Raw genomic sequence first — 27536 nt, 5'->3', positions numbered from 1 at the left:
TTGCTGGTAGTTTGCGCAATCACAAGATACTTTTGGTGGTGATAGCGCTACGGGTTTTGAGTTACAGGATGCGATCCAAAACGTATGACCTCGATAGCTGCCTCGTCCATTAATAAACAAACCTATTATTAATAATGCTATTAACAGTATTCTCTTCTGCTTCTCGTCTTGGATTGAAGCTAACGGATTCCCACAGACCGGCTATAATGTTAATCGTTCATTTTAAAAGGCGACTGCCGTTTTTTCCCCCCCTTCTTCTCAACTGTAACCCTGTATTGCATTATTAAGGAGCTGCCTGGACGTTACATTTAACCTCCACTCACATGACACTGTGTTGCGAAAACGGCTCAAAACGTGCGATTGGCCTCATTGGTTTCGTCGTACAACCCCGGCCTCCCTCGACAGGCACAGAAAGGCGCCCTCATTGGCCCAGACAGAGTCGCTTTCGTCCCGATTGGTGAGAGCGGCCGTTCAGTCAGGGATTTCTGTCGGCGGCGATGGCGGCTCCCCTGTCAGTCAAGCCTGCGCCATACTTCCGTTCCTGCTAGGTGTTTGTAATCCGGCTGTAGCCGCGTCTGTGAATCGTGTTTTATGTCGTGTATTTATTATTAAACCAGAACCGGTTTGGGGGTGTGTGATCTCTTGAGACCGAACTTAACTCATAGGCTGAACGTGCTCGTGTTGAGCCAAAAAAAAAAAAACCTTGCCACTGGACTCCCCAGTTGATGAATATTTACATATATTTATTATAAAGAAGGTGGGTATGGCTGTTTGAGAGCATACAACTTCTGCGCGAATACATACTCTGTCTAGGAGGCAGATGAGTGGCAGCACTTGTTGTAGTTTTTTTTTGTTTGCTTTGCATTGCTTTCCCTTGCCCTGTGTGTGCTGCGGCTTGCGATAACGCCAGGAACAAAAATAGGCTGTTATAGTAGTTAAAAAATGACAGGGCTCCGCCTTTGATGTGCTTAGTGCTGGCCCTTTTTATGTGTAACTTCTGCATGTCATGTAGTGTTCATTCTCCACATGCCTTCACAATGCCTAACGACATTGGGGCTTATTTCCCGTTTCGCACTCGACCCATATACCGCTTCTCTCGTCCGGTGTGTGCAGCAGGCTAGCTGGGGAGCCGGGAGGGTTGGGCAGAAGAGTGCAAGGAAGTTAAAAAACGGGATTTACGATAAAAAAGGGGGCGCGGCAGGTTTCCCTTAGTTACTCGAGGGGGTTTCGCCGGCCGAGCCAACCAAGAAATCGTGACGTGGATTATTTATCTGCAAAAGGGGCCGAACTAGGATGTCATAAAAAAAAATTGTACGGCATTTTTCGCACTGTTAAAATATTCATACGAAATAGCCCAAGAGGGATTGGATTGTTAAACTCAAGAGATTTATACGAGGGCCCCGGGGTTGAGCAAAAATTTACCTAATTGGTTGCGAGCGAATGAAAGTGGGAGGAGAAGAGGTGTCTGATTTAAAAGGATTTCTGTTTTGTGGTTTTTTTTTAGGAAAATGAGAGAGACCGCGCTTTGGTCTTTAATGAAATGGCTACATAGTATCTAATTTTTCAAGATTTCTGACACGTAATGGCATATTTAAGCATTTAGGATTTACTATTGGTCGGGAGTAAACAAAAGGTTGTGCTTATCTGTGAATTGTACATATAAATTATTTTTGTTAATAGACTTTTTAACTCTACTAAAAGGAAGAGCTATACTGCTGGATTAAACAATCTCGAGTTTTTATAGTTCAACTATTATAAATCGTAATATATTAAAGTGTATTATAAAACGTACGGATCTGTGAAGATGTCGCTTTACATGGAAGGTAAGTTACATTATCTTCACTACTATTTGAATAAGGGCATTAATACAGTTAGGAGAAAGGTATTAATTATCTCCTATTAAATTTGGTAAAATTCTGTACTGTATTCATATTTCAGGAGAAGCTGGCTAGAATTTGTCTAATAAGTTCATTGTAAGTTTGATACAATAAGCCGTTTTGCAACGGTCTGGCAATTGACTTTGAGTGTCAGTGTCTGTATGGATTTTTATCTTGTTTGAATGGTGAAATTGTGATTTTCTGTCACTGAGCCAATCCTTCATTTACCTGGCCTGTTGCGAAGGCTTTTGCCTTTACATTGAAAGGCTTGTGTGTTGTATGTGGGGGAAAGAAAAAAAGAACATTTTAAAAAGGCAAGGTCACAGGCAGGGAATAAGTAGAAGTCAGGGGCCACAGGGATCATAGTATTTCATTTGAAAAGTGTCTTCGGCTCTCTGCCTGTTCAGTTCAATGCTGAGCTACAGTATTGAGTCCACATGGAACACGAGTCTAGTACAGCGACTGTGCTTTAATATTGCGGAGAGTTTTACTCGTGCACGTCGTTTAAATATTGTTGCACCCCTTTTTCCGTGTCTTTTACTTTTATAATCTTGCCCACAGTGATTGAAGTATTGTATAGAACCATAAGCCGAAGAGGAATCGAGCAAATGTCCATTTCCTACTGTATATATTTTTTTGAATTGACAGAATTTGTGAAGTGTTCAGATCGATACATCTTCTACAGCTGTGTTTGTACGCCGTGTCTGAAGTGTAAAGTGAATGCGTCAGACCACGACACGTCACTGGAATACGGGATGTCAGAAGTTAAAAACATTTAGTTTGAACTGCGTGTTTAGTTGAGCTTTTCCGATATTTAGTTTTCTCACTCCCTTCCAATGTGTTTCTTCAAAGCCGAAAGTGTCAAATACTATTTATTTTTTTTAGATTTATGATGGCTTATTTAAGCGCCTATTAATGTTAAAGTTTAAACCTAATCTAATTATCTCCCTCTCAAATAACTGCAGATAAAATGCTGAAGTTGTTGACGGCATTGAAGGTTTAGTTTTGTTTAAAAAGCGAGCTGTTTTCAAGTGCTGTAAAACGCTGCAACAGTTTCACTAGCTTGAAGACAACACAAAAGACCTAGTATTTTCAAGTACTTTTGGTAAACGTTGACTCAGTTGCATCTCATTATGAGCTCTCAAAGCTACATTTCAGTCTAATTTTTAGTGCTGTTTTTGCCCATTCTTCACTGTACAGTTCGTGTAGTTCCCTTTAAAAAAAAACTATGGCTGAAAAGGGTTACCTGAGATCGCCAGGTGCAAACCTGTTTGACACAGTCTGTCTGAGACAGCTTCATTTTAAATATTTGTACTCATTAATCCTTTGTGTTTGGAAAGATGAATTAAAACGGCTTTCATTGTGACTCTATGCATAGGGAGTTGGTAACTGCTCCCTTTTCAGAAGTCACTCCCAATGTAAGGGTCTGGCTGTGTGAGGAGCAGTCTAGTGACTGTCTCTGTCATTATGCTTTATGGACAAGGGAATAATACACTGAAGCCAGGTAACCTTTGCCTGGATCACAGAACCTTTGTGTCTGACACCACCTAACCCTGTCTGTCACGCCTTACAATTTCTCATCCATATTGGAGCAGTGCTAGGATTGTCAGCAAATCCTGTCCCTTCCTGCCATCCGGTCAACATCTGGGAGTCTGTTCCCTGTTGGCATGGACACTCTTCAGATCTGCCCTGGAAGGAATTTCCCGCAACAGCAATGTTGACGGCTTCCTTCAGAGTCAGGGGATGGATGAACAAAGGTCACATAGCTTGCCAAAGCGGGCATCAGATCATGATTGCTGTTTTATTTTTACTTTTCTCTTGTCCTTCATCCCTTGAAATACTCAGTGTAAAAGTCAAAGGTCTAGATGTCACATTCTGTAAACTTAAAGCTGGTGTGGATTTTCGTGCTCGATTTTTTAAATTCCAAACTTTTATTTAAAAAATGTTTCTGCCAATTTGAGAACGTGATGCACAGACGGTACGTAAATTCAGAAGGTACAAATCCTGTTTTAGGAGTTCAGAGGGGATCAGGACAGTTTAGAATGTGCTATAGACTTCTGTGCTGCTGGGAAAGATCTAAAATTCTTCATGGGTGGATTGTTACTATTTAATGCTGTTTAAAACGTAATGGTTTGGAAATGAAAAGATTCTATGCAATCATGGAATATAGCCACCCTACACATCAGCTCACTTTAGAAACTGTGGTTATTATCAGCCAGAATCGCCGATAGTCGCATTAAACCTGTGCCAGGAACAAGGAAGCTGTGGGCTGATTGTCCTGAAATATCTTGCTGATCCATTAAATTAACATCTTCTTCCAGATATGTTCTTCACTTCATTGGTTGTGTTTTGTGGTTCTGAGTTCTTTCCACACATGTGAGTTTAAGGAATGTATGTATCCTCAGCTGAAATGAAGCCAGCTAATCATTACTAATTAGGATTCTTGACCAGCAAATCAACTAGGACAGACAAGACTGATAAAAGGAGAATGGCCTGTAGTTACTGCACATTGGAAATACAAAAAAAACTCAAGTATATCAAAATCTGTTGCTCCAGAAAAACTTTTAGATTGGCTTCTGACCAGAAATAATTCTTCAGCTTAATGCGCTCAGATTTCAGGAAAATAATTCACCACTGTGTCATCAGCTTCAGGGGGTTTTCTTGTAGCCTTCCAAGTCTTACTGATGTTTATGTTTCTTGTGTTTTTACTTTGTTTCTTAATTAGTGCTTCCTCTAGGAAGATATGGCTTAGGATGGAAAGTGACCAGGTAATGACATCTCTTCCCTCCCCCCCCATCCCAGATTTTAGCAAGAGGATTTCCAACGGTGGAATGGCGCAGTTTGAAGAAGTAATCCGGCAGGAACTGGAAAATTCCATGAAGAAGGAGTTGGAGAATCTGCTGGCAACAGCGAGTGGGGCCGATGCAGAGGTGGGTGTAGTGCAGAGGTTTCTCTTCCTAAGCGTATGGAGCTGTTGAGCCAGAACAGCGTATGAAGAATGAAGCCTCGGAGTTTTAATTTGTTTTTGCTCTCTAGCCTTTCCAGATCTTGAATCCCTATCAATGCTGTGAAGAAACCAAGGGTCTTTCCCATATATATTGAGAATAAAAAGTCAATTACTATATTTATGCATGTATTTTATTTTAAGAAGAATAAAAAATGGATTTTGGACATTAATTAAATGTTTTGCATTATTATGATTGACCATTGTGACTGTGCTAGTCAAGTGCATAAGCACCATACTTTCTTGTTAGTGAGTGAGCTGATTGGATACAGGTGATGGGGTGATGGAACCTATTGATTGCCAAGCTAAGTGAAAATCAAGAAAGACATACAAATGAACCAATATGCACCACTTGTCAAGAGAGCACCACCTTTATTGTAAAGACGGTGGCTGTATGAAGTCAGAAAACCTGCTTTCTGTCTGAGGTGTTCACAGCTAGCAGTTAGTTTTTTACCTGGCAAGACGTTGCATGCTGGGAACTACAAGTTGTGACAATTTGCCAAATGTACCAAATCCAAGCATGATGGTGTTGGCAGGGGTATTTAGTTTCTGCAGAACTCCGCTAGTAATGATTGATGGCAGCTTGACTGCACAGCTACATTTATCAGCTCCTGGGACCGCCCTTCCTGCATCATCCTGGTGTGATAATGTTCCAGCAGGACGGCTCATTTTCTCCTGCTGCCTGTGTAAGAATGGCTTTCTTACGACATGGGAATGCGACAATAGTGCCATGGACCGTGCCCACCAAACACAAGCCCCATTGACGTGGGACATCAGGGCTCAGAGACCAGTGACCAGGCACATGCTTGTTTGGGCTGTACGAGGGACGGGGGGACGGAATCTCACATTCGCGTATGAATGATAGCATCTCCAGCCTGGTGTCAAGCATGAGTCTTCCAGTGGTGATTGCACATGCTTCAAGCCTTTGACTCTCACAGTACACCCCCTGTTGATCAGCCTGTTGATGGCAAATCAGCATTTTGTGTTTTTGTGTTATATCAGTTCAGAGAAATGTCAGTGCACCTGCTACAAAAATAGTTTTCTTATAACGGCAAAATATTCCCAAAGTTATAGGTCATAAGTGACTTATAATGCTAAGTAAGTTGTTGCTACACAACATTGTTGCTACACTGAGCATCATAAGGGAATGAATAATAGTTGCCCCTAGCTCCTGTTAGAATGGTCGTTATCCCTTCATGGGTCTAAATTGAGATCATTTTCTGTTCTGTAAAGATCTTTATCCTGTTGGCTGCTCAGGGTTGATCCTGCTGCATGAGGTGTCAGGTGTGGTAGAGCTTTCATGAAGCGGACAGATATCCTATTAATTCTTGGATGAGACTTTCCTGCCCCGATTTTCCCTTGAAAATCGTCTGTCTCTTGCTAGGTTGCACTTAAGCCCCTGCCTTACATATGAAGGTCACATCAAATCCACTTTCTTCAGAAAGTTTTTGTGGAGGACCCATATGCTTATAATTGTGCTTACTGGCTATACGTCACTCAAGGAAATGAGACATACTGTGCACTCGGACTAACCATCTGGTCCCACACCCTCTAGAACACCAATCATTTCAGGCTAGCAGCTGCTGTTAAATGCAGCACGTCCTGACCTTTAACAAAAGCAGCCCTGTCTGTAAACACGTGTTGGAGTTGTAACCCTTTTTATAATTGCAGCACGATGTCATTATGCACAGCGATGATGTCATATGTTGAAGACTTATTTTTCTGTTCATTTTTTTGCATATGTCAGGGTGCTGCGATGCTATCTGGTTCTAGGTCTCCTCACCTTTGCCCCATGGAGGGCCTTATAAACACAAGGGATTCAATTACACAGAAGTGTCAGAAAGAGGTTGTTCGGGAGGCTACAGAATTCCTGCACTGCTAATAGATGGTGATATTGAGCATATTTAAACCTTAATTTTAATCCCTCCAGGGGTGATTAAGCCTTGAATCTGGTTGTAATGGCAAAGTCATTTCATTAATAGTTGAAAAGGAGAATATCTGTGTCTTAATTATGTGAACTATAAAGAAGGAATAAAATTGGTCACTAACAGTTCTCTACATACTGTTCGTAGATTTCGAGGAAGGACTTTGAAGGATTTAAGAAGCTCTTCCACAGATTTTTGCAAGAGAAGGGGCCTTCTGTGGACTGGGGGAAGATTCAGAGACCTCCAGAGGATTCGGTGAGTTTTAATGTTTTAATAAGTTGTTATACTTCAGTGAATCTACTGCTCCTTCAGAGAACCAGCCTCTAGAACAATATAAAATTGCAGCCTTAGTCCTTTATCTTCACCAGTGGTTTAATTTTCTTTTGGAAAATATGAACAATTTTGATTTTAACAGTTTCAACTTAATTCTAGAATTTACTTAAAGCTTTAATTGTCCATCTACTGTTGGGCTCAGCCAGCCCCTCACTAGCAACATTGAAATATTCTGCCTCTCTTTTCTTTAAGATTTTCCAGGAGAGAGTGGGTTTTCAGACAGTAGTGTAGATAGTGGATAGAAGTATAGAGAAGGGAAAAATGTGGAACATAGATCTGGCATTTAATGTATTATCATGTATGTTTTGCATATGCAGTCTTGAGCAACTGTTATGTTTCTTAGTAGATAACTTTGATACTCAATACTCAAGGTGATGACATTTCAAATCCATTGAAATGAAGTACTAAAATAACACATCCACTGTGTTCTTCTAAAATATTGGTATGGCATCTTGCATCTTTAAAGTTGGCCCAGTGTTGAAATGTCAGCAGCAGATTTAGATCTCCTCCAAGCTCACTGAGCAGGCAGACTGGAGAAGTCCTCCAAACGTCTTGTGTAAATGTCCTCAGGCTTAGATGTGACTTTGAGAGTGACTATTGGAATGAGACTACCTTTATAATAAAGTGATGAAACGAACCTCTAAGGTATCGGTGCTCGATACTTCCCCTGCGTGCCCAGTGTCTAAAAGGGTGCACACCCCCCTTAGGGCCTGGATCTTGTTAAAACAACCTAGCCAGATATTGACATCCAGCTTGTCTGATGGAATGTGACTCCATTTCTCCATTGCAGCTGGGGATGTTCGTATACCAGCTCACCCCCTCCCAGTTGTCTTATTTCTTGTTTCATCACCCACCGCTGACCTATTCTCACACATGCACTCAGAAATTTTCCTTGTGCTCATTTCCTGCTTAAAACATTCAAGAGCTGTTCTCCGCTGAAGGTCAGTCAGCTCTGTACCTTGCAGTGTTTGGCATTTAATGGTTCCAGCTGCACAAAATTAGACTCTCTGTAGTGGAGGCTTTGACATTGGGTTTATTTTCCTAGAATTCTGTATTGAATCCTGAACTATTCATAGCTATGGCAAATAGCACAATTAAACACTTGAATGATCGATTTATAAAAGGGACAGTTTTGTTTTCCTTGACACGACGCAAATTGTGACGGCAGTTTTGTTTTCTACACGGTATGCATATGATGGCCACATCCTACTATTCACTGCTCCGTTATCTGCATGAGTTGAGATCCAAACAGAGAGGCTTGTGTTCGATTTTCTTAGAGGTTTTGGGCCCTTAGCCAACTGCTTCCCTGCTCTGGCCAAACCTGCTAGTGCTTCAGTATTCAGAGCTGGTTTGAAACGCGTCAGGTGACGAGCTTGCATGTGTGCAGTGAGAGCGCAGGAGATTTGTGAGGTAGAAACTTAACACTGTGCTGGCTGGTGACTTCTGCTGCTGTGTTCCAGGTACGCAGAGGTGGTGTCCTGTGACATTTCTACAGCTGAATCTCCAGCTCTCCCTGGAATGTTTCTACTTGCGGAAGGTCACTCTATAAATAGTGTGACTTCTGCAGTACCCACAAGTCCCCTCTCCTTTTGAGCAATACTTGGCTGACATTTGCGTTTTCCCAGCCAGCTAATGAAGCTGTCACAGGTCATTTCTCTCAGCGGTTCTCCTCTTGGGAACAAGAGTTGCGCCACTGGACCTGAACACTGTTAAGGTTTTGTGGGATACGACAAGCTGATGATCCAGGTGTACCCATCGCTGAGTGCAGTTAGAAGCGGCCTGGATCTTTTTTGTTAATGCTCATTACCACAATGAGGCTGGAAAAATATCTTCACGTGATGATGTGTGTAAATGGTCAACTGTGATTAACCCTGTGTGTTACGGTGATATAACAGGAGAGTAGTATTTTCAGAACTTCCTTGGATATTTTCAAAATATAAGATCAAGTGAGGTTTGCTCTGGGGAAGGACTGCATGTTTAATGACAAGCTGCATCTAGTGCTAAATGCTGTTCATGCTCAGAATCAATACCCTTTTACCAGCTCTTAGATTTATTTCTTATGTTCCACTTGCAACATCAGGTCTGATTTCTGTCCACCTCATTTCATGTTTTAGGCTTTACTTAAAATGCTGAAAACTGAGGTTCTGCATTGCTTCACAGAAACACCCTTGAATGACTGTTCTTTTATTATAACAAAACAGCCCCATTGCAATGGAACTGTTTCTTGACGTGTGACTGGGTGTATGTGTTTGTGGATCCAGGAAATTCATGAAAGGAAAAAATGACAACTATGACTTCATGTGAAGTGTCTGATGAGTAAAAGCATTATCATGCTTTTCTAGTCTTACTTGATTGAGGTGTGTCTTCTCAGCAATGGCAGAATTAGATGCAATAAAAGAATCACTGGCTTATACATGCTTACACCTATTTCTTTGATTTACCTTTGCTCCATAGTTCAATACCTTGGATAATTTTATCAGCAACTATAAAAACTGTTTCAGCAACTTCCCAGTTTACAAGCATTTGTCACATTTATTACCTCACATCTGAGTATTAAGGACTTTGTTCCATGCTGCGCTCCAAAGAACGTTAGGCTGGAGTGACTCTCTGGGTGTGCAGAGGTCAGGGCCGGGACATGTACATGTGCAGCTGGAGTGACTCTCCGGGTGTATTGGAGCTGAGTGACTCTCCAGGTGTGTCGGAGCTGAGTGACTCTCCGGGTGTGTCGAAGCCAGCACTGGGACATACACATGTGCACCCGGAGTGACTCTCCGGGTGTGTCGAAGCCAGCACTGGGACATACACATGTGCACCCGGAATGACTCTCCGGGTGTGTCGAAGCCAGCACTGGGACATACACATGTGCACCCGGAGTGACTCTCCAGGCGTGTTGGAGCCGAGCGGCTGGAGTGACTCTCTGGGTGTGCTGATGCCAGGGCTGGTACATGCACGTACGCAGCCAGAGTGACTCTCTAGCTGGGGCCTGGACATGCGTGTGTGCACGTGGGTCCTGAGCAAGGGGAGGGGCCGGTGGACCAGCTTCCTCGTCCTAGGGAGCGTGGGCTTCTGCCAGGGATCTGCGCTGAAGTAGGGGATGGGGCACTGGCTGCTAGCGCTCGCCGGAGCAGATTTGGCTGATGCGCGGGTGTCCGTGCCCCCGAGCAGGTGCCAGTCTGCAGCCTGAACCCCAAGGCTTGGCTGGGCATGCCCATGTGTACGAGGCTCTGGCAGCCTGACTCCGGCTGCAGTCCCTGGCTACTTGCGGGCCACGAGGACGGCTCGGTCACCCTGCGGATTTCTCAACGCGGAGGCCGTAGAGCCGCCTGTCTGCCTTTGCACAGCTGGTCATGTGCCTTGACTTTAACCAGGGGAAACTGAGAGGTGTTGCGCGCTCTGCGGAGACCACCATCTGAGCCTGGTCACCTGATGGAGAGCAAACACTCCAGCTGCAGGTCTCAGTAGAGATTTCCCATCTGTCTATCCGGGAGGACCAGGGGTACTTGGCTTCGGCATGACCACCAGAGGCTGCTGGTCGCTGGATCCAAATACCAGCTTATTAGCGTTTAGTTGAATATACCTAGAGCTCCTGCCTCTAGAGAGCAGTGGTAATGCCTGGCAGGGCCGGGCACTGCTGCAGAGCTCAGACATGTACAGTAGATCACCCCTGTCTTTGCTCACGGAGCGGACTGGGGTCACGGGCTCAGTGCTTTCAGTACTGGATTCTGGAACATCATTGCATAGCAAGTTGGCAAAGGAAATCCGGCACTGCCTTGTGAGCAACTTTGTTCTTTTAAAAATAACTTTAAAAGAAAATAGAAAAAAAAAAAAGAACTTCAGGCTGGGACGTCGGGGAAATAAATGAAAAGGTAGGCTCAAGTAATAAGTTATACCCCAGCCTTGACCACGCATCTCGGCCAGGTTATCCAGAGGCTGGTCTTTTCATGTGTCTGGAAAATCTCTGCAGGCTGACATCAGACCAGAATCTCTCTGTATTAGGCGACGAGGTGAACAATTAGCAGTGTGAGAACGTAGTTGTGGATCACTTGAGAAAAAAAATCAAATTAAATTAAGCCTGTGCTTCAAAAAGAAAAAAGCTTTAACGTGTGTAGCCTTAGAGAATTAACTTAATTGGCTTCTGGGAAAATGGGCCCTGGCGTGAGTGTGTGCGCGTGTGTGTCTGTACCCTGCCTTGTGCCTGTTGTGTGCTGGGGTAGGCTCTGACCCCCCCACGACCCTGTATTGGATAAAGCAGTTAGATGAAGGATGGGTATTGATATGCACATCATTTAAAAAAAAAAACCATAGAATGCACACAAATTGAAGTACATTATGTGCTGTACAGTAATAAATGACCTCTTTGAATAAGAAGAAATTAATTATTTTTCTATTATGTATTATTTGTATTGCCTGGGAAATATAACCACACCGAGGAGGAAGTATAGTGGCAAAATGACCTGGAACTGTGTTAAACCTCCAGGCACAGAAGAGGGTTGAGTTCTGTCCTGTCTGGGACCTTACTGCGGTAACCGGCGCAGTCGCCCCCTCTGGACCCAGCTTGATTTTTCAGGCCTGCGGTCTCGGGTTCCCATTTTAACAGGGTTCACTCCTGCTTTGTCTCTTCCGGTTCTCCGTGTTGGCAGGCCGCAGAAACCTAGTGTGAATTAGAAATGGATACTGTTACTTACCACGATATACAGTGACATATTGTCACTGTATTAATATTCAGCATCTTGCCCCTGACTGCTTCTCCTTTTGTCATAAGGTAAGCTAGAAAACCGCAAGAAACTATGAATTGCTTTACTGCTCTGCAAGTCATTAAAGGCAGGCTGCCAATGAGAGCAGAGTATTAAATGCTGTGTTTTACAAAAGCTGAACCAGTGTTCAGCTACTAACAACAGGAGGAAGAAAAACTGAAAACATTTTTCAAAGTAAATTAAGGAGGCAAAATAGAATTTCTCTAGAGAATTTGTTTTTTTAGTACATTGGCATACATGCGTGTACTCTACCTCTACTTACAAATTGCATTAACCGCCATCACCAGGTTTACAAAGTGCCAGCTTGTCAGCTCCCTAAGGCTAAATCAGAGGGTTAAGTTGTAAAGCAGATTGAAAATCTTTGCTCTACAAAAACACAGCGAATGGATATTAGGCTATATACTGTAACAGCTTTTTTTCTTTACGAAGCACAGGTTTAATTTGATTTGTTTGTTTTTTTTTCTCGAGTGATCTACGACTACATTCCTCAGTAAAGACATGGAGGAAATGCAGATTTCATTGTGTCCCTGAAGTAGGTCATGCTGTAAAAAAAATACTTGGGCCTCCAAGATATCTGTTTATATTTGAAAAGCGTCTTTGTTTGCCCCGTGAATCCGAACCGAGCTAATTCCGAAACCGGCAGTGGAAAACCTCCCAGTCGGTAGCTCGTGTCCCGCGGAGACGGAGGCTTGCCTTGGGAATGGGACGGTGTGGAAGGACGCGGGGGACGCCGCCTGGTCGTGATGCTGTTGTCCCAGCGATGGTGTGTTGGAGTCGAGGCCTGCGGCTGCCGAACAGTTGTTTAAAGCCAGCTTGATAGTGGGGCCCATCAGGTGACCCTACCTAGTATTTCATATCAGGGTAATCCTGCATCCCCTAGGGGACTGGTGATCATTTATTTTTCAGTAGGTGACCTGGACCTAGGACACAGTGGCATGGCAGTTAACACTGTTGCCTCACCACGCAGTTCTCTTACAGACTAAGGGGTTTCTGTGAGAGAATGCGCCAACTCCACTATTTTCATTTGGGGTTTCTCTGGGTGCTCCTGTTTTCCCCGCCACATTTGATGGTGGTAGAAACTCTCACTTCCTCTGTTGATAGAGGGGACTGTAATGGACTGGTGTCCCATTCAGAGTCATGTGAAGCAGTCAAGTGCCTTTTTCCCTTTGCTGTGGCTTTCACAAGGAGAATTGGCATTCATCTGATAATGCAAGCAGTTGACTCCTTTTCGAAATACGTCCTAACATGTCGGAGCTCAGATGTTTTATAGGATGATCTGGTTCACTGGTTCACTCAATAGAAATAGATCTGGAGGCATGCCTTTAACATCACGAAGCCTAGCTGGTGTTACAAGTCTGCTGTACAGAGCAGGCATTTTCCTTTCCTCTGCAAGAAAAAGGAATATTCAGTGCTTCACTTTTTAAGCTGGTAAAATACAAGAGGGCTGAACTTAAAATAGCCCTCCTGTTGCAGAGGGATTTGAAAGGGGCGACAGAGATTGATTTGATGTTAAACGGCTCAGGAATAAAGTCCTAGTGGAAGGTTAAAGTTAATGTGGTGCATTTGTGGAGTGACACTGGGGGAGGTGCGCTGTAGCGGGGTGGTTGGGGGTCCCGTGGAACGGATCAGGGCGCCATAACACAGTGTTCCCGAGCGAGCCCTGGACCCCGGTCCCGCAGGCCCCTGGGCAGGGGGGCTGCTCGTACAGTAAATCCCACGGGCTGTGCAGGAGGAGCAAGGCATGCTGCTGTCTGCCGAAGGGGGGCTTTCTTCTTGCAGTTGGAACAGTGCGATTGCAGGGAGAAGTGGTGACCAATGCATGGCCCTTTTGGTCCTCAGCATCTGACATTCCTTTCCTTTCCTGAGGGCTGTAACCAGATGACTCAAGCACTTCACTCAAAGCACTTTCATGTTTTTGTAATGAGCTGCCGGATCTTTGACAGGTTATTGTAACCATTGTTTTTGATTTTCATGAGCGCTTTCTGGATAGCCCTCGTTCACTTTCTCTTTCGCCCTTGAAGCTGATTAAACTTAATTTTTTCAAATGCTGCTGTGTACTGTTACCTTTAAAAGCTATGTAACACAGCACTACTACACGATCGACAGTGGTGTAGTAGTGCTGTGTTTCGTGAAAGTCAATTCTGGATAAATGAAATGGGTTTTACAGTGCAAGCCCTACGGCAGTGTACACGTCAGTCGAGTCCAGGGACTTGTGAATCCTGCAGTATGGAATATATCCTTTGATTTCAGACTTTGTGTTGAAGAAGGTAAGCCTTACATCAGCATTATGCCAGAACAACAAAATTCCTAATGAACATTTTCCTTTAAATGGGACAAGGATTTAATAAGAATTGTGAACTTTTCTAGCATGAGCATCATGTTTAGAATACCACTTTCAGTTCCCCAAATTGACTGTCACTCTGCTGTTCTCTTTTGGAGCAATAATTGACCATCATAAAATGCAAGCACTACGCTTTCGCTTTCGGTGTCATTTTCTTTTAAGCTGGGAGCTGTTCTAAAAGCTTAGCCATAGTGAAACGAGTTTGTCCTTTTAGAATCACTTGGTGTTATAATAACGCAATAAATACACTATATAGTTTTCTATATCCCATAAAAAGGCCATGTGAGTAGATGTTAATGCATTCACAAGTAATCTAGTGATCGTTAATCAAGTATGCTTTCTTTATCTTTTAAAGACTAATAAAGGATAAATAGAGAATAGATGTTTTTATTGAGCTTTCGTATAAAATGAACTGTTTTTTCTTAAGTTGGTGTTGTATGAAATGGCTCACAGTAATGACAGATGGGACAGACCCCTTTAAAGTGTACATACAGTATGAGTGAAAACATAAAAGATTTTACACAAAACGTGTTAGTACAATTTCAAAAGCTCAAATCAGGCCATCGATCAAGTTAATGGCACAAATATAAGGTTGGTCATTTTTTCTGGTTAAAACATATTGACAGTTTTATTGCAATGTATTAGGCTATATGAATGCTTGACATCGTGAAGTGCAGACAAGTCTTTTTCACAGCCTTGCGGCCTGACTGCTTGCTTTGAACTGCAGTGCGGTGCAAATGCAAACTATCACAGAAGCAGAATGTAGCACAATAAGTGAGGATTATTGAAAATGTTCCTTGCAGTAGAGATGCAGAAATAAAAAGACCATTTTATGCTGTGGAAAGAAGCTGATGTTATTGCTTGTATAGAACTCCAGGCTTGGAAACTAAATGCAGAAGCAGGGCAAGCTCAGCTGGCATTCTGTTCTGAGATGGCTGCACAGCAAGGACTGTGATTATGTATTTGCTCAACGAAAAGGAGAAGGAAATCAAGTTTGACCAAAGGCTTAAAACTGAGGCTACTCTTAAAAGAAACTTGCTTTCTGAGGCAGCAAAGAATAAGTAATTGTTAGTACTTAGAGCTTTATTTTATCATGCAACTTACCTTGTCTACATGAGCCTAACTTGGATAACAGACAAGGAGAAGATCTTCATTTTGATCTCTTTATATAAAGTACTGGGATAAATATAAAGATATTAAATATTTCGTGTTTACCCAGGTGTATGAATTTGACTTTCTTTCATCTTGTGCGTATTCAAGTGCTTCAGATCTTGCTGGGCCAGTGAGCTGCAGGGAGATTATTGGCACAAAGAGAACTGTGGCTGTTGAGCAAAAGGTTTGTCTTCTGTAGGTTGATTTGTAAAGTTTTAAAACTTTGGGGAATTGCTTGAAAGTCTGTATTTCCTGCCTTAAATATAGTGTTTAAAGATGTTCGGAACACAATGCTGATACTGCCCTTTTCTGTGAGTTTGTATGTCTTGTGAGTTGGGCAGGCAGGAAGAGGATTTGGAACATCCACAGTATGTTCAAAACCAGATGCTTGAAAATCTATCAGCTGTTTTCTCTATACATTCAATTAATCGTCATTTAAAAGACATGATGTAGTATATACGCTGTGTCAATCTGGCTTGATCCGAAACTGATATAATTGGTTTCATCCTTTTGTCATTGCATACCCTATATGTCATTGCATAACTGTGCAATGGTTTTTGTATAACATTGTTTAAAGATTAGACACACTGGTGATTCATGAGTTGTTCCACAAGTCATTGATTCTGGTCTCGTCTGGAACAGAGTTAATAGGCACATCTGAGTCTCTTAACATGTGTACTGGGCCTTTTATTTCAGTGCTTATTTTACCACTCCGAAGGCAGAAAAAAAGAGACCAGTTAAATCTGTGCTCCACCTTCTGAGAAGAATCATGTCTTTCTGCTTTGACTGATACTACTGCAAAACATTTTAAACCATGTTGTACACGTGCCAAACCACCTGAGGTGGTTCATGTTTTTAAAGTGCATCTTGGCATCTTTGTCACAGACAGATGAAATAACCACAGTCCAAAACACAGGCTTGGAACAATTTTCTTGTTTGTAGTTTCGGATTAAACAAGTGCCAGTGATCACTGTTGCTGATAGTCTTCCGTAGTCAAATATAATTAAGATTAGGATTATCTGTAATTTCAGAGCCTCAATGGTAAGTATTTATTCTATTGACAGATTTGCAATCCTTTGAAATTCTTTGTGTGAATGTGAAATGTGCATTTATTTATTTTTTAAAAAGCTGGAATTGTTTTTTTAAAAAATCGGCAAAAACAGCAAAAAAAAAAAAACAGATATGGAAACAGTTTGAAAACAGATATGGGTTTTGGTATGGCTGTAGTAATACAACCAAAAAGGGCTAGATCATCTGAATCGCCTCCTCTGGATTGGCAACTCTAACATTCTCCTATTTCCCATTAACCCTTTCTCCTTCAGATCCAGCCTTACGACAAGATCAAGTCCAAGGGCCTGCCGGACAACATCGCCTCTGTGCTGAACAAACTGGTGGTGGTGAAGCTCAATGGCGGCCTGGGCACCAGCATGGGCTGCAAGGGGCCCAAGAGCCTCATCAGCGTGCGGAACGAGAACACGTTCCTGGACCTCACAGTGCAGCAGATTGAGGTACGCGGTGGGTGGGTGGGTGGGGGGGGGAGATTGTTTTTTTTTAAAAAATGGAAACCATTTATCCGAAAGAAAAAAAAGAAATCTGAGAAAACGGAGAGGATGCAACAGCAGGGGCACGTTTTGAAGGAAAGGGACAAATCCGTTTTTGGGCTAGCGCAATATCTTGCTTGTTTGTACGTCTTCGTGTGGCTCAGCCCCGTCACACCACGGGTAACAGTGAGTAACAAAGAGTGAGGGCTGTTGGAGGCCTCTTCTGCCTCAGTCAGGGAAGCCATATCCCCTGGTTTCTGGACTGGAGTCTAAAATTACAACCACATGCAGTCCTTTCCTTGTGTTCTCAAGGTACAACACAGGCACTGTTCCTGCCAGTGGGAAGTACACAGACTCCTGTGTTTCCAGTATCTGACATCTGCTCATGATTTCACTCGTGAAAGAGAAATTGTTTTTCACTTGCTGGAGGGGCTGCAGGGCTGAATTCAGGCCCTGGAGAAACACTGCTCAGTCTGTTTGGAAGGCACTTTGTTTGCCAGCTAGAAATGCAAGTTTTAATATACTGAACACGCTGATTCAGGCTATGTTCAGATCAAGAATCATGATGTTGCAGCCAAAGTACAGTACCTTCGGAATTAGTTCCCCCCCCCACAGTAGAAATAGCTCCCATTGAACTGATGGACTCTGATGCGTACAGGAGCACTAATATGATCCTGTAACGTAAAGAACAAGGTCTTTTCTAAGAGAAATGGAGTGAAATGCTTTCACCTAGTGCAGCAGTATTAAAACCTGGAGTGAATTCACATTCAGACTCTTATTCCGTTTACAATTGCTTCATTTCTGTATGTGTTTTGTACGTCAGCGTTGCCCGCTACATGTTCAAGTGTGTTTCTTAGGTATTAAATATACAGTATAGTCAGGTATAAATATCCTTTTTTTCCTTTCTTCAGCACTTGAATAAAACCTACAACGCAGACGTGCCCTTGGTTTTAATGAACTCTTTCAACACAGACGAAGACACAAAGAAGATTTTACAGAAATACACACACTGCCGGCTGAAAATCCACACCTTTAACCAAAGCAGGTAAAAAACTGCACAACTCAGCACACTAGCTGAACGATATGACGTTGTATTGATTTAGCTTTATGCCATGACAATGAAATACCCGCTGAATCGAAGACGTGTTGGTTGTCATGCTCTTCGTTACACAAAATGTTGTGAATTTCTTTCCTTTGTGCACTCATGGCTACTCCTTGTGGGAACACCACGTTACTATACAGTATGTTTGCTTATGAGACAGCCCTGATTATATGAATTAACCATACAATGCATCAAGGTGGCATACTCTTCAACTGACCCTGGCTGCAAGAATGAACATTAAATGTAAGATGAAGATGGCAGGTTTTATTAGGAAACCGAAGAACTTGCACTTGTAGTGTTTACAGTTTACCAGTGTTTGCATTACTCAGTGTGCTGACTCTGCATTGTGAAGCGTGTAGAACATTTCATCATTGGACAAATACGGACCTTGTGTGTCAGTATATTGGAAGCTGAAAAGCATTAGTAGAGTTTTAATGTGTTTAACCTTCATGAATCAATGCTCTGCTGTTTGAAGGTTGCATGCATTCCCTTGTAACATTCAGGACTGCCCTAAAGTAGAAACCTTGACTCTTAACTGAGTGTTAAATATTAATGAGTGTCTTGTGATAATGTGATGTTTAAAGTTTTAGAGGTTTTAAAGCAGAAAAATCTATCTGTAAGACTTATCTTATTTAGCCTTTGTGTTACCTAATTAAAATGTTTTAATATATATTGTTACAATATCAGTCAAAATGTCCCACAAAGTTTGAAGTTTTGGCTTTTATGAATTTAATGTCAACCTGTACATGTGTATGATATGAGGCTAGGGAGTGCTGTAATAGTCCAGTGGGATGGCTTTTAAGAGCACTTTCTCTATTTGTCCTAAGGTAATCTTTGACAGTGTTTCCCACTTTTGTGCACAAGATTCAAAATATACCACAGTATTTCACTAATATTTGGGTATAATCACAGAGGTTTAGGCATTGGTTGACCATTCTGAGGTAGTCGTCTAGCTATAGCAATAGATGACGCACTGATGCAAATTATTTCAGTAAGGGCAAAGTGGACATTATAAAATCGAACTTGCTCAGGCTGCAAATAAAACCAGGAAAATGTATTATTAGCTCAGCCAGCCTCATTTAAAGATTAATTTGAAAAGGTGTTGCAGACACCTTGCAGTACCAGATCCTGTTGAAGCAGGCAGCTTGGGCCTTAAGTAGCTGTTATTTCTCTTGTGCTTACTGAGAAAACCCTTGCAGTCTCCTTAACCCATTAAAATGCAAGAAATCTAATGGTCTGGTTTTTCCAGTCAGTTTGTAATCATTTCTCCTGAACAGGAGATGGGTAAGCTTTGTTATTCTTCACATACTTGTTCATGAACAGACAGCTCATAGAATGGATGTAATGTCAATCAGTAATTGTGTGTGTGTGGGGGGGGGAGAAGCAAGTGTGATTGTCAGATTCTCAGTTTGATCGCCTCCCTTTTTTAAGGGTGTGTATAGTGTGAGTACAGTTACAGTTTTAACTAACCCTTCTTGCATTCACCATGAATTCAAAATCATCGTATTGGCTGGATCTCCGCTCTGATCATGTGTTCTGCTGCCATCTTGAATGGGTTAACTTGCCAAACACTAGCTTTGATCTCAGAGTTCAGTAATTGGAGTGCGTAATCATCTTAAGACCTCTGCTAGCTCACCCAGTGCAGATTTATGCCGGGCATTAATTCCTTGGTTTGTATATGAGCCAGAAAACATTAATCCTGAGATAAACTGAAAATCTCCTAGTTTACTTTATTAATCTCATTTACCTTTTGCTGTTTAGTGCTTAAACTTTACGGATCATGCTCAGTTGTCTAATACACTTTGTACACCAGATTTTGTTTATTAGCAATTTCTCAATACTTACTAGTGGAACAGTGGACTTTGTTTTTCACAAATAATGCCAAGACCTTTCATAAAGCATTTATCTTCTCCTCTTCCTCACAGTAGTGGAGGATCATTCACTACAATGTCTAATAGTCCAGATATTAGTTCACAAGTGGGAGGTAAAGGAACTGGAAGATTGACAGAACCATAGAAAATTAAAAATGAAGTTTCTTTTTTACTCCTAGATATCCAAGGATTAACAAGGAATCTCTCCTTCCGGTAGCGAAGGATGTGTCCAAGACTGGAGAGAATGCCGATGCCTGGTACCCCCCTGGGCATGGTGATATATATGCTAGCTTCTATAACTCCGGGCTGCTGGATCAGTTGATAAATGAGGGAAAGGAGTATATATTTGTGTCCAATATTGATAATCTGGGAGCAACAGTTGATCTTTATATCCTCAATCACCTGATGAGCCAACCTAATGGAAAACGCTGCGAGTTTGTCATGGAGGTCACTGATAAGACAAGAGCAGATGTGAAGGTAAGCCACCTGAAGTTGGTATTCAAGTGAGCACTGCAATTTCAAAAGTCTGCGTAGCTGCACATCTGATCAGCAGGTCAGTTTTTGCTAGCATGTCTTGTCTTTGTTTCTGATTGATATGATTCTTACCTCTTTTCCTATAGATAGCAAGCCTGTCTACACTCTATGCCTCAAAGCTCTGGAATTCTATCCCTAAGGATATCAGAGAATCGCCTTCCCTGAGCTCTTACACAACTGGACTCAAAACGTTCTTCTTTAGAAGGGCCTTTATTTAACTAGTTTTGAGTCTGTCCCTTTGCTTTCCTTCTGTATTCCTAAACCTCACTGTCAGATCTCCCACTGTGTATCTTTTTTTCTATCAAGCACTTTGAGAAGCCACTTTTAAAGGTTCTGTATTAAAATAAAGTTTATGATGTTATTGCATGGAAAAGTAGAGATTTCTGGGACATACCTTTCTTGGCTTGGCCCCTGTTTGACTGCCAGGAGCCAATCTGTAAATCTTGGATGTTCCAACTACTCCAAGAGTTGTGCAGGGTTCTATGTTAGGACCTTTACTTTGTAGCATTTACCTGTTGCCTCATGGCCAGATTGTTTAACATGATGGATCTAGGATTCCCTTCTGTGATGATGACACGCGGTTTCACTCACAGACCAAATGGCACGCTACTGCTTTAGGTCTGACACGTCACAAGTGTCTTGGATTTTAAGATATGTGTGCACCTGTGAGTTAGTCAAGACTGATGTTATGCTCACAGACACAATTTCTAACATCAGTGTTGCTGAGATCAAATGTTTGATGGAAGTTGGAATTCCTGGTGTTCCTTTTGACTCGTTGTGAAATTTAGTATGGACTTTAAGGTTCAAGGATATCATTTGGAAATGTTTGATTTTAAGTGGAACAATAAGAGCTAAATAGGTTTTGTTTGTTTTGTAATAATATAAAAAGCTTAAAAACTAGCTTGAGTGTGACAGAATGTATTCTTTCAGCCCATTAAAACATTATAAACGAAGCAGCCAATATTTGTGATCCATTCAGTTACAGTTATGAATTTAAAACTGTAACACATAATTGGCCTATTCATCAATGTGTCTGGGGGTCCATCCCTTAGTTGAGATACAGAGAATAGTAATTTCTCTTTCTGAGTGTCAGTGAAAGCTCTGTCATGCAGACCCTTGTAGGCGTTGTAATTGTTCTTCCCGATCATATACATAAGTAGTATACAGTAGCTAAGTGCAACAGTGATATGCTCTTGCTCTTGTGTTGGACTGGTAAGCTACAGTGGTGTAACTTGGTCTGCAGGGTGGCACTCTGACACAGTACGGAGGCAAGCTGAGGCTCCTAGAGATCGCTCAGGTGCCCAAGGCCCATGTGGACGAGTTCAAGTCAGTCTCCAAGTTCAAGATCTTCAATACCAACAACCTGTGGATCTCGCTGCCGGCCATCAAGAGGCTGCAGGAGCAGAACGCCCTGGATATGGAGATCATCGTGAACCCAAAGGTAAGTGGGGAAATTATACTAAACTTTCACATTAGAAAGGGAAAGTTTCCATCCACAGTAAAAAGATTTGTCTTCCTTGTTCTGCTCTTGCAAAACTACATGAACTGTATAGAGGGGAAAAGCCATGTTGTTTGACTCAGACTGTTCTGACATTCCTGTCTAATCCCAACCCTCGTAAAACAATATCACACAAAAGATGTGTCAAGTAGATTTTCAGGATATTGCCTCAGTTTCTCAGTAATGCAGTAGAATGTGTTCATGAAGCAAAAGCCCTGCAGAGAGTCCCTCTGGTATCTCAGCAGAGTGTCTTTCTTTGTCCCCATAGGGTGTTGTCTCTCATGGGGCTGCACATCAGTTATTAAACACTCTTTCCAAGATGTGGGAGCTGACGAGCTGACTAGTCAAGTTGGTGTATTAAGTTTATCACAACGTTAATTGAGAGAGTCCCCTTTTTTAAAAATATAAATTTGTTTTAACTGATTACATTTGCACCCTTTTCTACAGTTCTATACAGCTTCTACAATCTCTCACTGATAAAAAAAAATCCAAGCACTCATTCAAGTTCAGAAAAAAGTAAAGAACATACTCTTAAAATAATATTGAAAGGGCATTGTGTTAGAAGTCTGAAAAGTATAGGATTTAAAAAAAAATGTGAGTCTGCAGTTTAACCTCTACAGCCGTTTCTGTCTGTAAACAGACGTCTAGGAGATATGAGGGTTTACTGTGTTCAGATCAAGACCTAACATTTTCCTTAAAATGGAAAGAATAAAAAGCATACTACAGTAGCATAAAGTAGCTAACATTTCATTACTATAATGAATGAGGAAAGTAAACGTATTCGAACTCATCCAGTGTTTAGTATTGTGTGCTTCCCCTGTAGTCCCTTTCTCTGGGTGTGCGAAAACAGCAGACGGTATTATTGATGTGGCTCATTGGCGAAGCCCATGGGACACTCCGTCTCTTTTTTTCTGCGTCTCTTAGGGGAGAGGAAGTGAACATACCTTTACTAGTTACAGCACATTAGGCATAACTCTTGCACAGCACCAGCCAAAGTACATCACCATTAATAAAAGATGACTGCTGCTTGCAAACTGCTACATCCGACTGCTGTTCCTTCAGTTATTTATTTGTATGGGTAAAGTAGTATACGTTTATTGAGGAAGCTCCCCTAATTTCTCTAATGGGGAGCTACTGTTGTAAGAACAGTCCTGCTGGTAATATAGGGACACAGTATTCTAGATGGTTCTTGGGAAAATCACCATGTAGAGCCTGGAAGGCGGATCACTGTTTATTTCCAGTTGACCGTACAGCTGATGAGAGAGCTGCTCATTCACTGCTGTTATTTCTCCCCTCCCAGACTCTGGATGGGGGCCTGAACGTGATCCAGCTGGAGACAGCGGTGGGCGCCGCCATCAAAAGTTTTGACAACGCCCTCGGCATCAACGTGCCCCGGAGCCGCTTCCTGCCCGTGAAGACCACCTCAGACCTCCTCCTGGTGATGTCCAATCTGTACAGCCTCAACGCCGGCTCCCTCACCATGAGCGAGAAGAGAGAGTTCCCCACCGTGCCCCTGGTCAAGCTGGGCAGCTCCTTCACCAAGGTGCATGGCCAGGGCACAGCTGCCACTCTGTAGTGCTTGCGCCACGAAGGCGCTCACCCTCACACTGAGCGTGCGAGAGGAATGAGTGCATTAGCTTGTGCTTTCTACAGGCTGCGCTTCCTTGTTATGTCAGGGTTGTCCGTGCTCTTAAAGACGGAAGAGGGGGCTTGTGACTGGCTCATCCATAGTAGAGAAACTTGCTCTGCAAGGGATGGCGCTGGGACATGCCATGTGCCGGCTGCAAGTAAGATTCCCCACGTGGCAGAGAGCAGGGTCGAATGTGTGTTTGCCAGTCAGGGCTGTCTTAGTTTCCAGTGCTCCTACAGGCGATGCCAGTCGCTGGAGAAGCAGCCTGTCGGGAGGAGCACGTCTCCAGGATATCATTCTCCCACACACTGCTGAAGTCACAGCTGTGTGCTCAGCCTTGAATCAATAGGCATTTCAGTGTGGGCGTGTAATGATGGGTGATTCCATTTTGGTTTTTAACACAAAGAAAGAAAGGGCTCCAGTGAGTCTGACAGCAGGTAATACTAAATTAACCATCAGACAAGATTATCCTGCCATCTCTAAAGACCCTGGCAGACGCCTTTTTTGCTAGAATGGTGACTCAACGCAGCAACTAATCTGGACCGAACACAATAACGAGGTCATACTGATCTTGTGTCACAGCTTACAAGGGAGGGAGAGCAGGCAACTGGAAACACTGATGACATCATTTCTTTCTTTCACACCCATTTTCATTGAAATAGGAAACATGGCTTTCAGTGGTTGTTCATTATCTCTGACTGGCTTTGACGTTTCTCATTGCTACCCTGCCCTAAGTATGAATGGATGTTCAGACAGTCTTATCTCTGATGTGTTCAGAAGTGTGGCTGTGTCCATGTTAGTAAAGAAAGACACTGAGGATTTAAGATGAGATATGAGATAACCCCTGTCAGATTACACCAAACTGGACTCTGCAGAGCATGCTCTGAGGGGCCCTGATAAGTGTAGAATAAACCTAGGAAAGCTAATGAGACTTTAAATGAGTAGCAACCCTTTTTACACTGAACCAAGATGGGACTGAAATAGGTAATGTGGTTTTATGTATTGTTCTTATGACCTTTATTTACCACCTTTCCTTTCTGTTTTGAGATAGCCTGTGATACTAGATTGAGTGACGGGGTTGAGGTTGACAAGCCTTGAAAGAATGTACAGTAGTTTAAATTCTATAACAGGTCTGACCTGCGCATTAGCATTCTTTAATGACTACTTCTTCAACCTGTTTTTCTTACTGTGAATCAAAATCCACCCCTGAGGCATTTTGATGAGCATTAAAGAATAGGCATGAATCACGCTTACATTCTTTTTACGTCGTAACTCAGCTGGCGTTTTATTTTGAGGATATTATTTGTCATGCAGGTGGTGGCCACAGTAATGGAAACGCCTGCATAAATGAAGGGCATTTCCAACTCTCTTGAAAGAGATCGGTTCCACACAGGTGTGGCCCAGGCCTTAGGTTAATCTCATCCCATCACTGTCAGTCGTGTAATAAAATGCTGGCCATTTGAATTATGTCTGGCATGGCTGTAAGAGAAGACCTCAGTGGCTGTGAAAGAAGGGTCAATGGCAGGGTTTGACAAAGTGCAATAGGTATAGTGAAAGAGCCCTATTCCCGTGTGAAATTTAGTGGTTGCCGATTACAGGAGTCGGGATGGAAGTTGAGTTCATTGATTGTGTTACCATGAAGTCTCCTCTGTGAGTGGGCAATCCATTTTCCCTTGGAATGGATCGTTTGGAACGCATTGCTCATTTTTCTCTGCACCACATTCCAAAATCGTGAAAAAGTTTGAGTTGCCAGGCTACAGTGCAGACTTACTTGCTTTCTGACATTTCTGTAACTGCTGCTTTTTTTTAGGTCCAGGAGTACTTGATGAGGTTTGAGAGTATCCCAGACATGCTAGAACTGGATCACCTGACAGTGTCTGGAGATGTTACCTTTGGAAAGAACGTTTGTCTTAAGGTAAGTGACAGCGACCCTGGTAATCGGGTGTGCAGGATCAGATCAAACAAGCCTTGTAGTGGCTTTTAAGTGAGAGCGAGAGTGGCCCTGCAGTTTTTTATGTGGGCTGCTATAGTCACAGATGATGCAGTAAAAGTTATGCTGAGCTCCCTCTGGTGTTTGTGTGGTTGAAGTTTAATGGAAAAGATGCAGAGGTACTAAACAAGGTCACAATCAAGCTTGTTAATCTAATTACTCTTCAAATAGGTCAAAACCTTAAAATAATTGCAGTGCTCTTTACTTTGTAACTCATGTGAATTGGACAAGTCTCTACTACTTGACCGCATCCAAACCCACTGTCCCATGTCCATATCTGAGATCATTTCATTGAATTTAGAAACGTCTTCTCCTTGACATTGATTTTAGCAGAAGAAAGATAAAACTGATAAATCATGATTCCATATCTACACTTTTAAATCTCTTCCTTCCTATACAAAGTCTACACAACCTTTCAAAAATAGCATTTTGTAGCCCAGCAGCCTGAAATCAAGATGCATTAAATCAGAATTTATTTTAGTTATTTTCACATTGTAACACAACCTGCAAGTGAAAAAGAAATGCCCATTCTGAAAAGTTATTACAAATGCATAGCTTAAGAATGCTGATGGACATTAAATTCTTAGAATTCAGATTTCTACAGATCTCTTCTGTCATATTTGTCAATGTGATTAAAAACTATTAAATGTGCTCTCCAGGACCTATAGGTATTTAGTCTTGTTCACAGTAAAACCTATTTTTATATGGAAAGATACATCAGGAACCTTTTCTGTTAAATAACTGCTGTGCCTCCAGAGCTTAGTTAAATGTTGAAGTTGGTACAGGAATTGTGTAAATTAAATTTGCTGCATGGGTGGTACTGCCTAATCAGTAACTGGATTCAGCATAGATCCTCTTCACAGTCTAGTGAAAAAAAAACGGACACTTGTTTACCAAAATCCTGAGAGCCACTTAGCACAGACTGTGGGTGTTAAACATAAATCATTTCTAGAATTCATCAGCTCTGTGCATTTTCATTTCATACTATAAGGTTAGTAAATAAACAGCATCAGCTAACTGAATTCAGTCTAGTATATTAAAATATTTAAGTTATTTTTTTAAAGGCTCTGAATGATAAAAATGTGAAAATATAAATGTAACTGTCCCCAGGTGTTTTGGAGAAACAAGGAGGGAAAATAAATGTGAAAATTAATTCCTTGTTTATTGCCAGTTTGATGTTTGAGAAATTCCTCAGTTTTGATGGGACTTTTTTTTCTTTTGCAGGGAACAGTGATTATTATTGCTAATCATGGAGATAGGATTGACATACCTGCTGGAGCTTTACTGGAGAACAAGATAGTGTCAGGAAACCTCCGTATTCTTGATCACTGAGGGCCAGTTGCTCATCTATAATTTAGGTAATGGTAACGAAGACTGAATGATTAATTCTGGGCTGTTAAAGAACCAGAGAGTATGTTCTTTCTTCGCCCTTGTTACATGTAATGAATTTTCACTTACTATTCCATTACAGTATGTCATTCGCTGTTCTTTTTAAGAATCTTCCCAGTGTTTTTGAGTGGTGCATCCCTTGGATTTTATCATAACTTAAAGCACGTAGTCTGTAACTAGATGTCAGAAAGCAGTGGCTGTTCCTGAAAAGGTTCCATCTGAAACGCCTGAGCCTTGTCTGAATTCTAGCTCAGTCCCAGACAGTAATTAAAGTGCAATATGAAAACAAAATATGCTTACTCTCTTTTTTTTAAGGGTAAAGATATTGCAAGTTGTACACCTATAAATTAAACATAATCTAAAATGTATTGGTTAAAATGTTTAGCAATTTATGATTTGCAGAGATTCAGCCTTTATTCAGCATTTCAAAACCATTTCTTTGAACTATCGAGTTAGTTCAAATGAACTAGAGTTTTCTTAGCTGCAATTTGCTGTGGAGTTATGCTGAATTCCTCAGGGCACAGATACTTACACTCTGGTGGTCAGGTAATTCAGTGACATTGATCCATTTGTATTCAGAATGAGTCGTCTTTGA

At 42.0% G+C, this 27536-nt stretch overlaps 1 protein-coding gene and 1 pseudogene across 2 annotated transcripts; both read left to right on the top strand.

Moving 5' to 3' along the window:
• Positions 1 to 473: 473 nt before the first annotated feature.
• ugp2b (UDP-glucose pyrophosphorylase 2b) lies at positions 474 to 27232 on the top strand. 2 transcript variants are annotated; one of them, XM_088933914.1, is made up of 10 exons: positions 474 to 757; positions 4680 to 4807; positions 6954 to 7061; positions 16709 to 16894; positions 17839 to 17972; positions 20080 to 20377; positions 21678 to 21875; positions 23233 to 23475; positions 25373 to 25477; positions 26777 to 27232. In XM_088933914.1, exons 2-10 carry the CDS (start codon positions 4709 to 4711, stop codon positions 26882 to 26884), a joined length of 1479 nt encoding a protein of 492 aa, XP_088790040.1. In that variant the 5' UTR covers positions 474 to 757; positions 4680 to 4708; the 3' UTR covers positions 26885 to 27232. The 2 variants fall into 2 exon arrangements, with proteins under 2 accessions (XP_088790040.1, XP_088790039.1); XM_088933913.1 differs by lacking the exon at positions 474 to 757 and adding an exon at positions 1103 to 1823.
• Positions 10129 to 10654, top strand: LOC148820051 (guanine nucleotide-binding protein subunit beta-like protein 1 pseudogene; annotated as a pseudogene).
• Positions 27233 to 27536: the final 304 nt, after the last annotated feature.

The sequence above is a fragment of the Atractosteus spatula genome, chromosome 15 (assembly GCF_055471065.1).
Source record: "Atractosteus spatula isolate fAtrSpa1 chromosome 15, fAtrSpa1.hap1, whole genome shotgun sequence".
NCBI classification, from domain to species: Eukaryota; Metazoa; Chordata; class Actinopteri; order Semionotiformes; family Lepisosteidae; genus Atractosteus; species Atractosteus spatula.
Note: the sequence above shows the minus strand (reverse complement) of the source record. Positions and strands in the feature narration are given on the sequence as shown.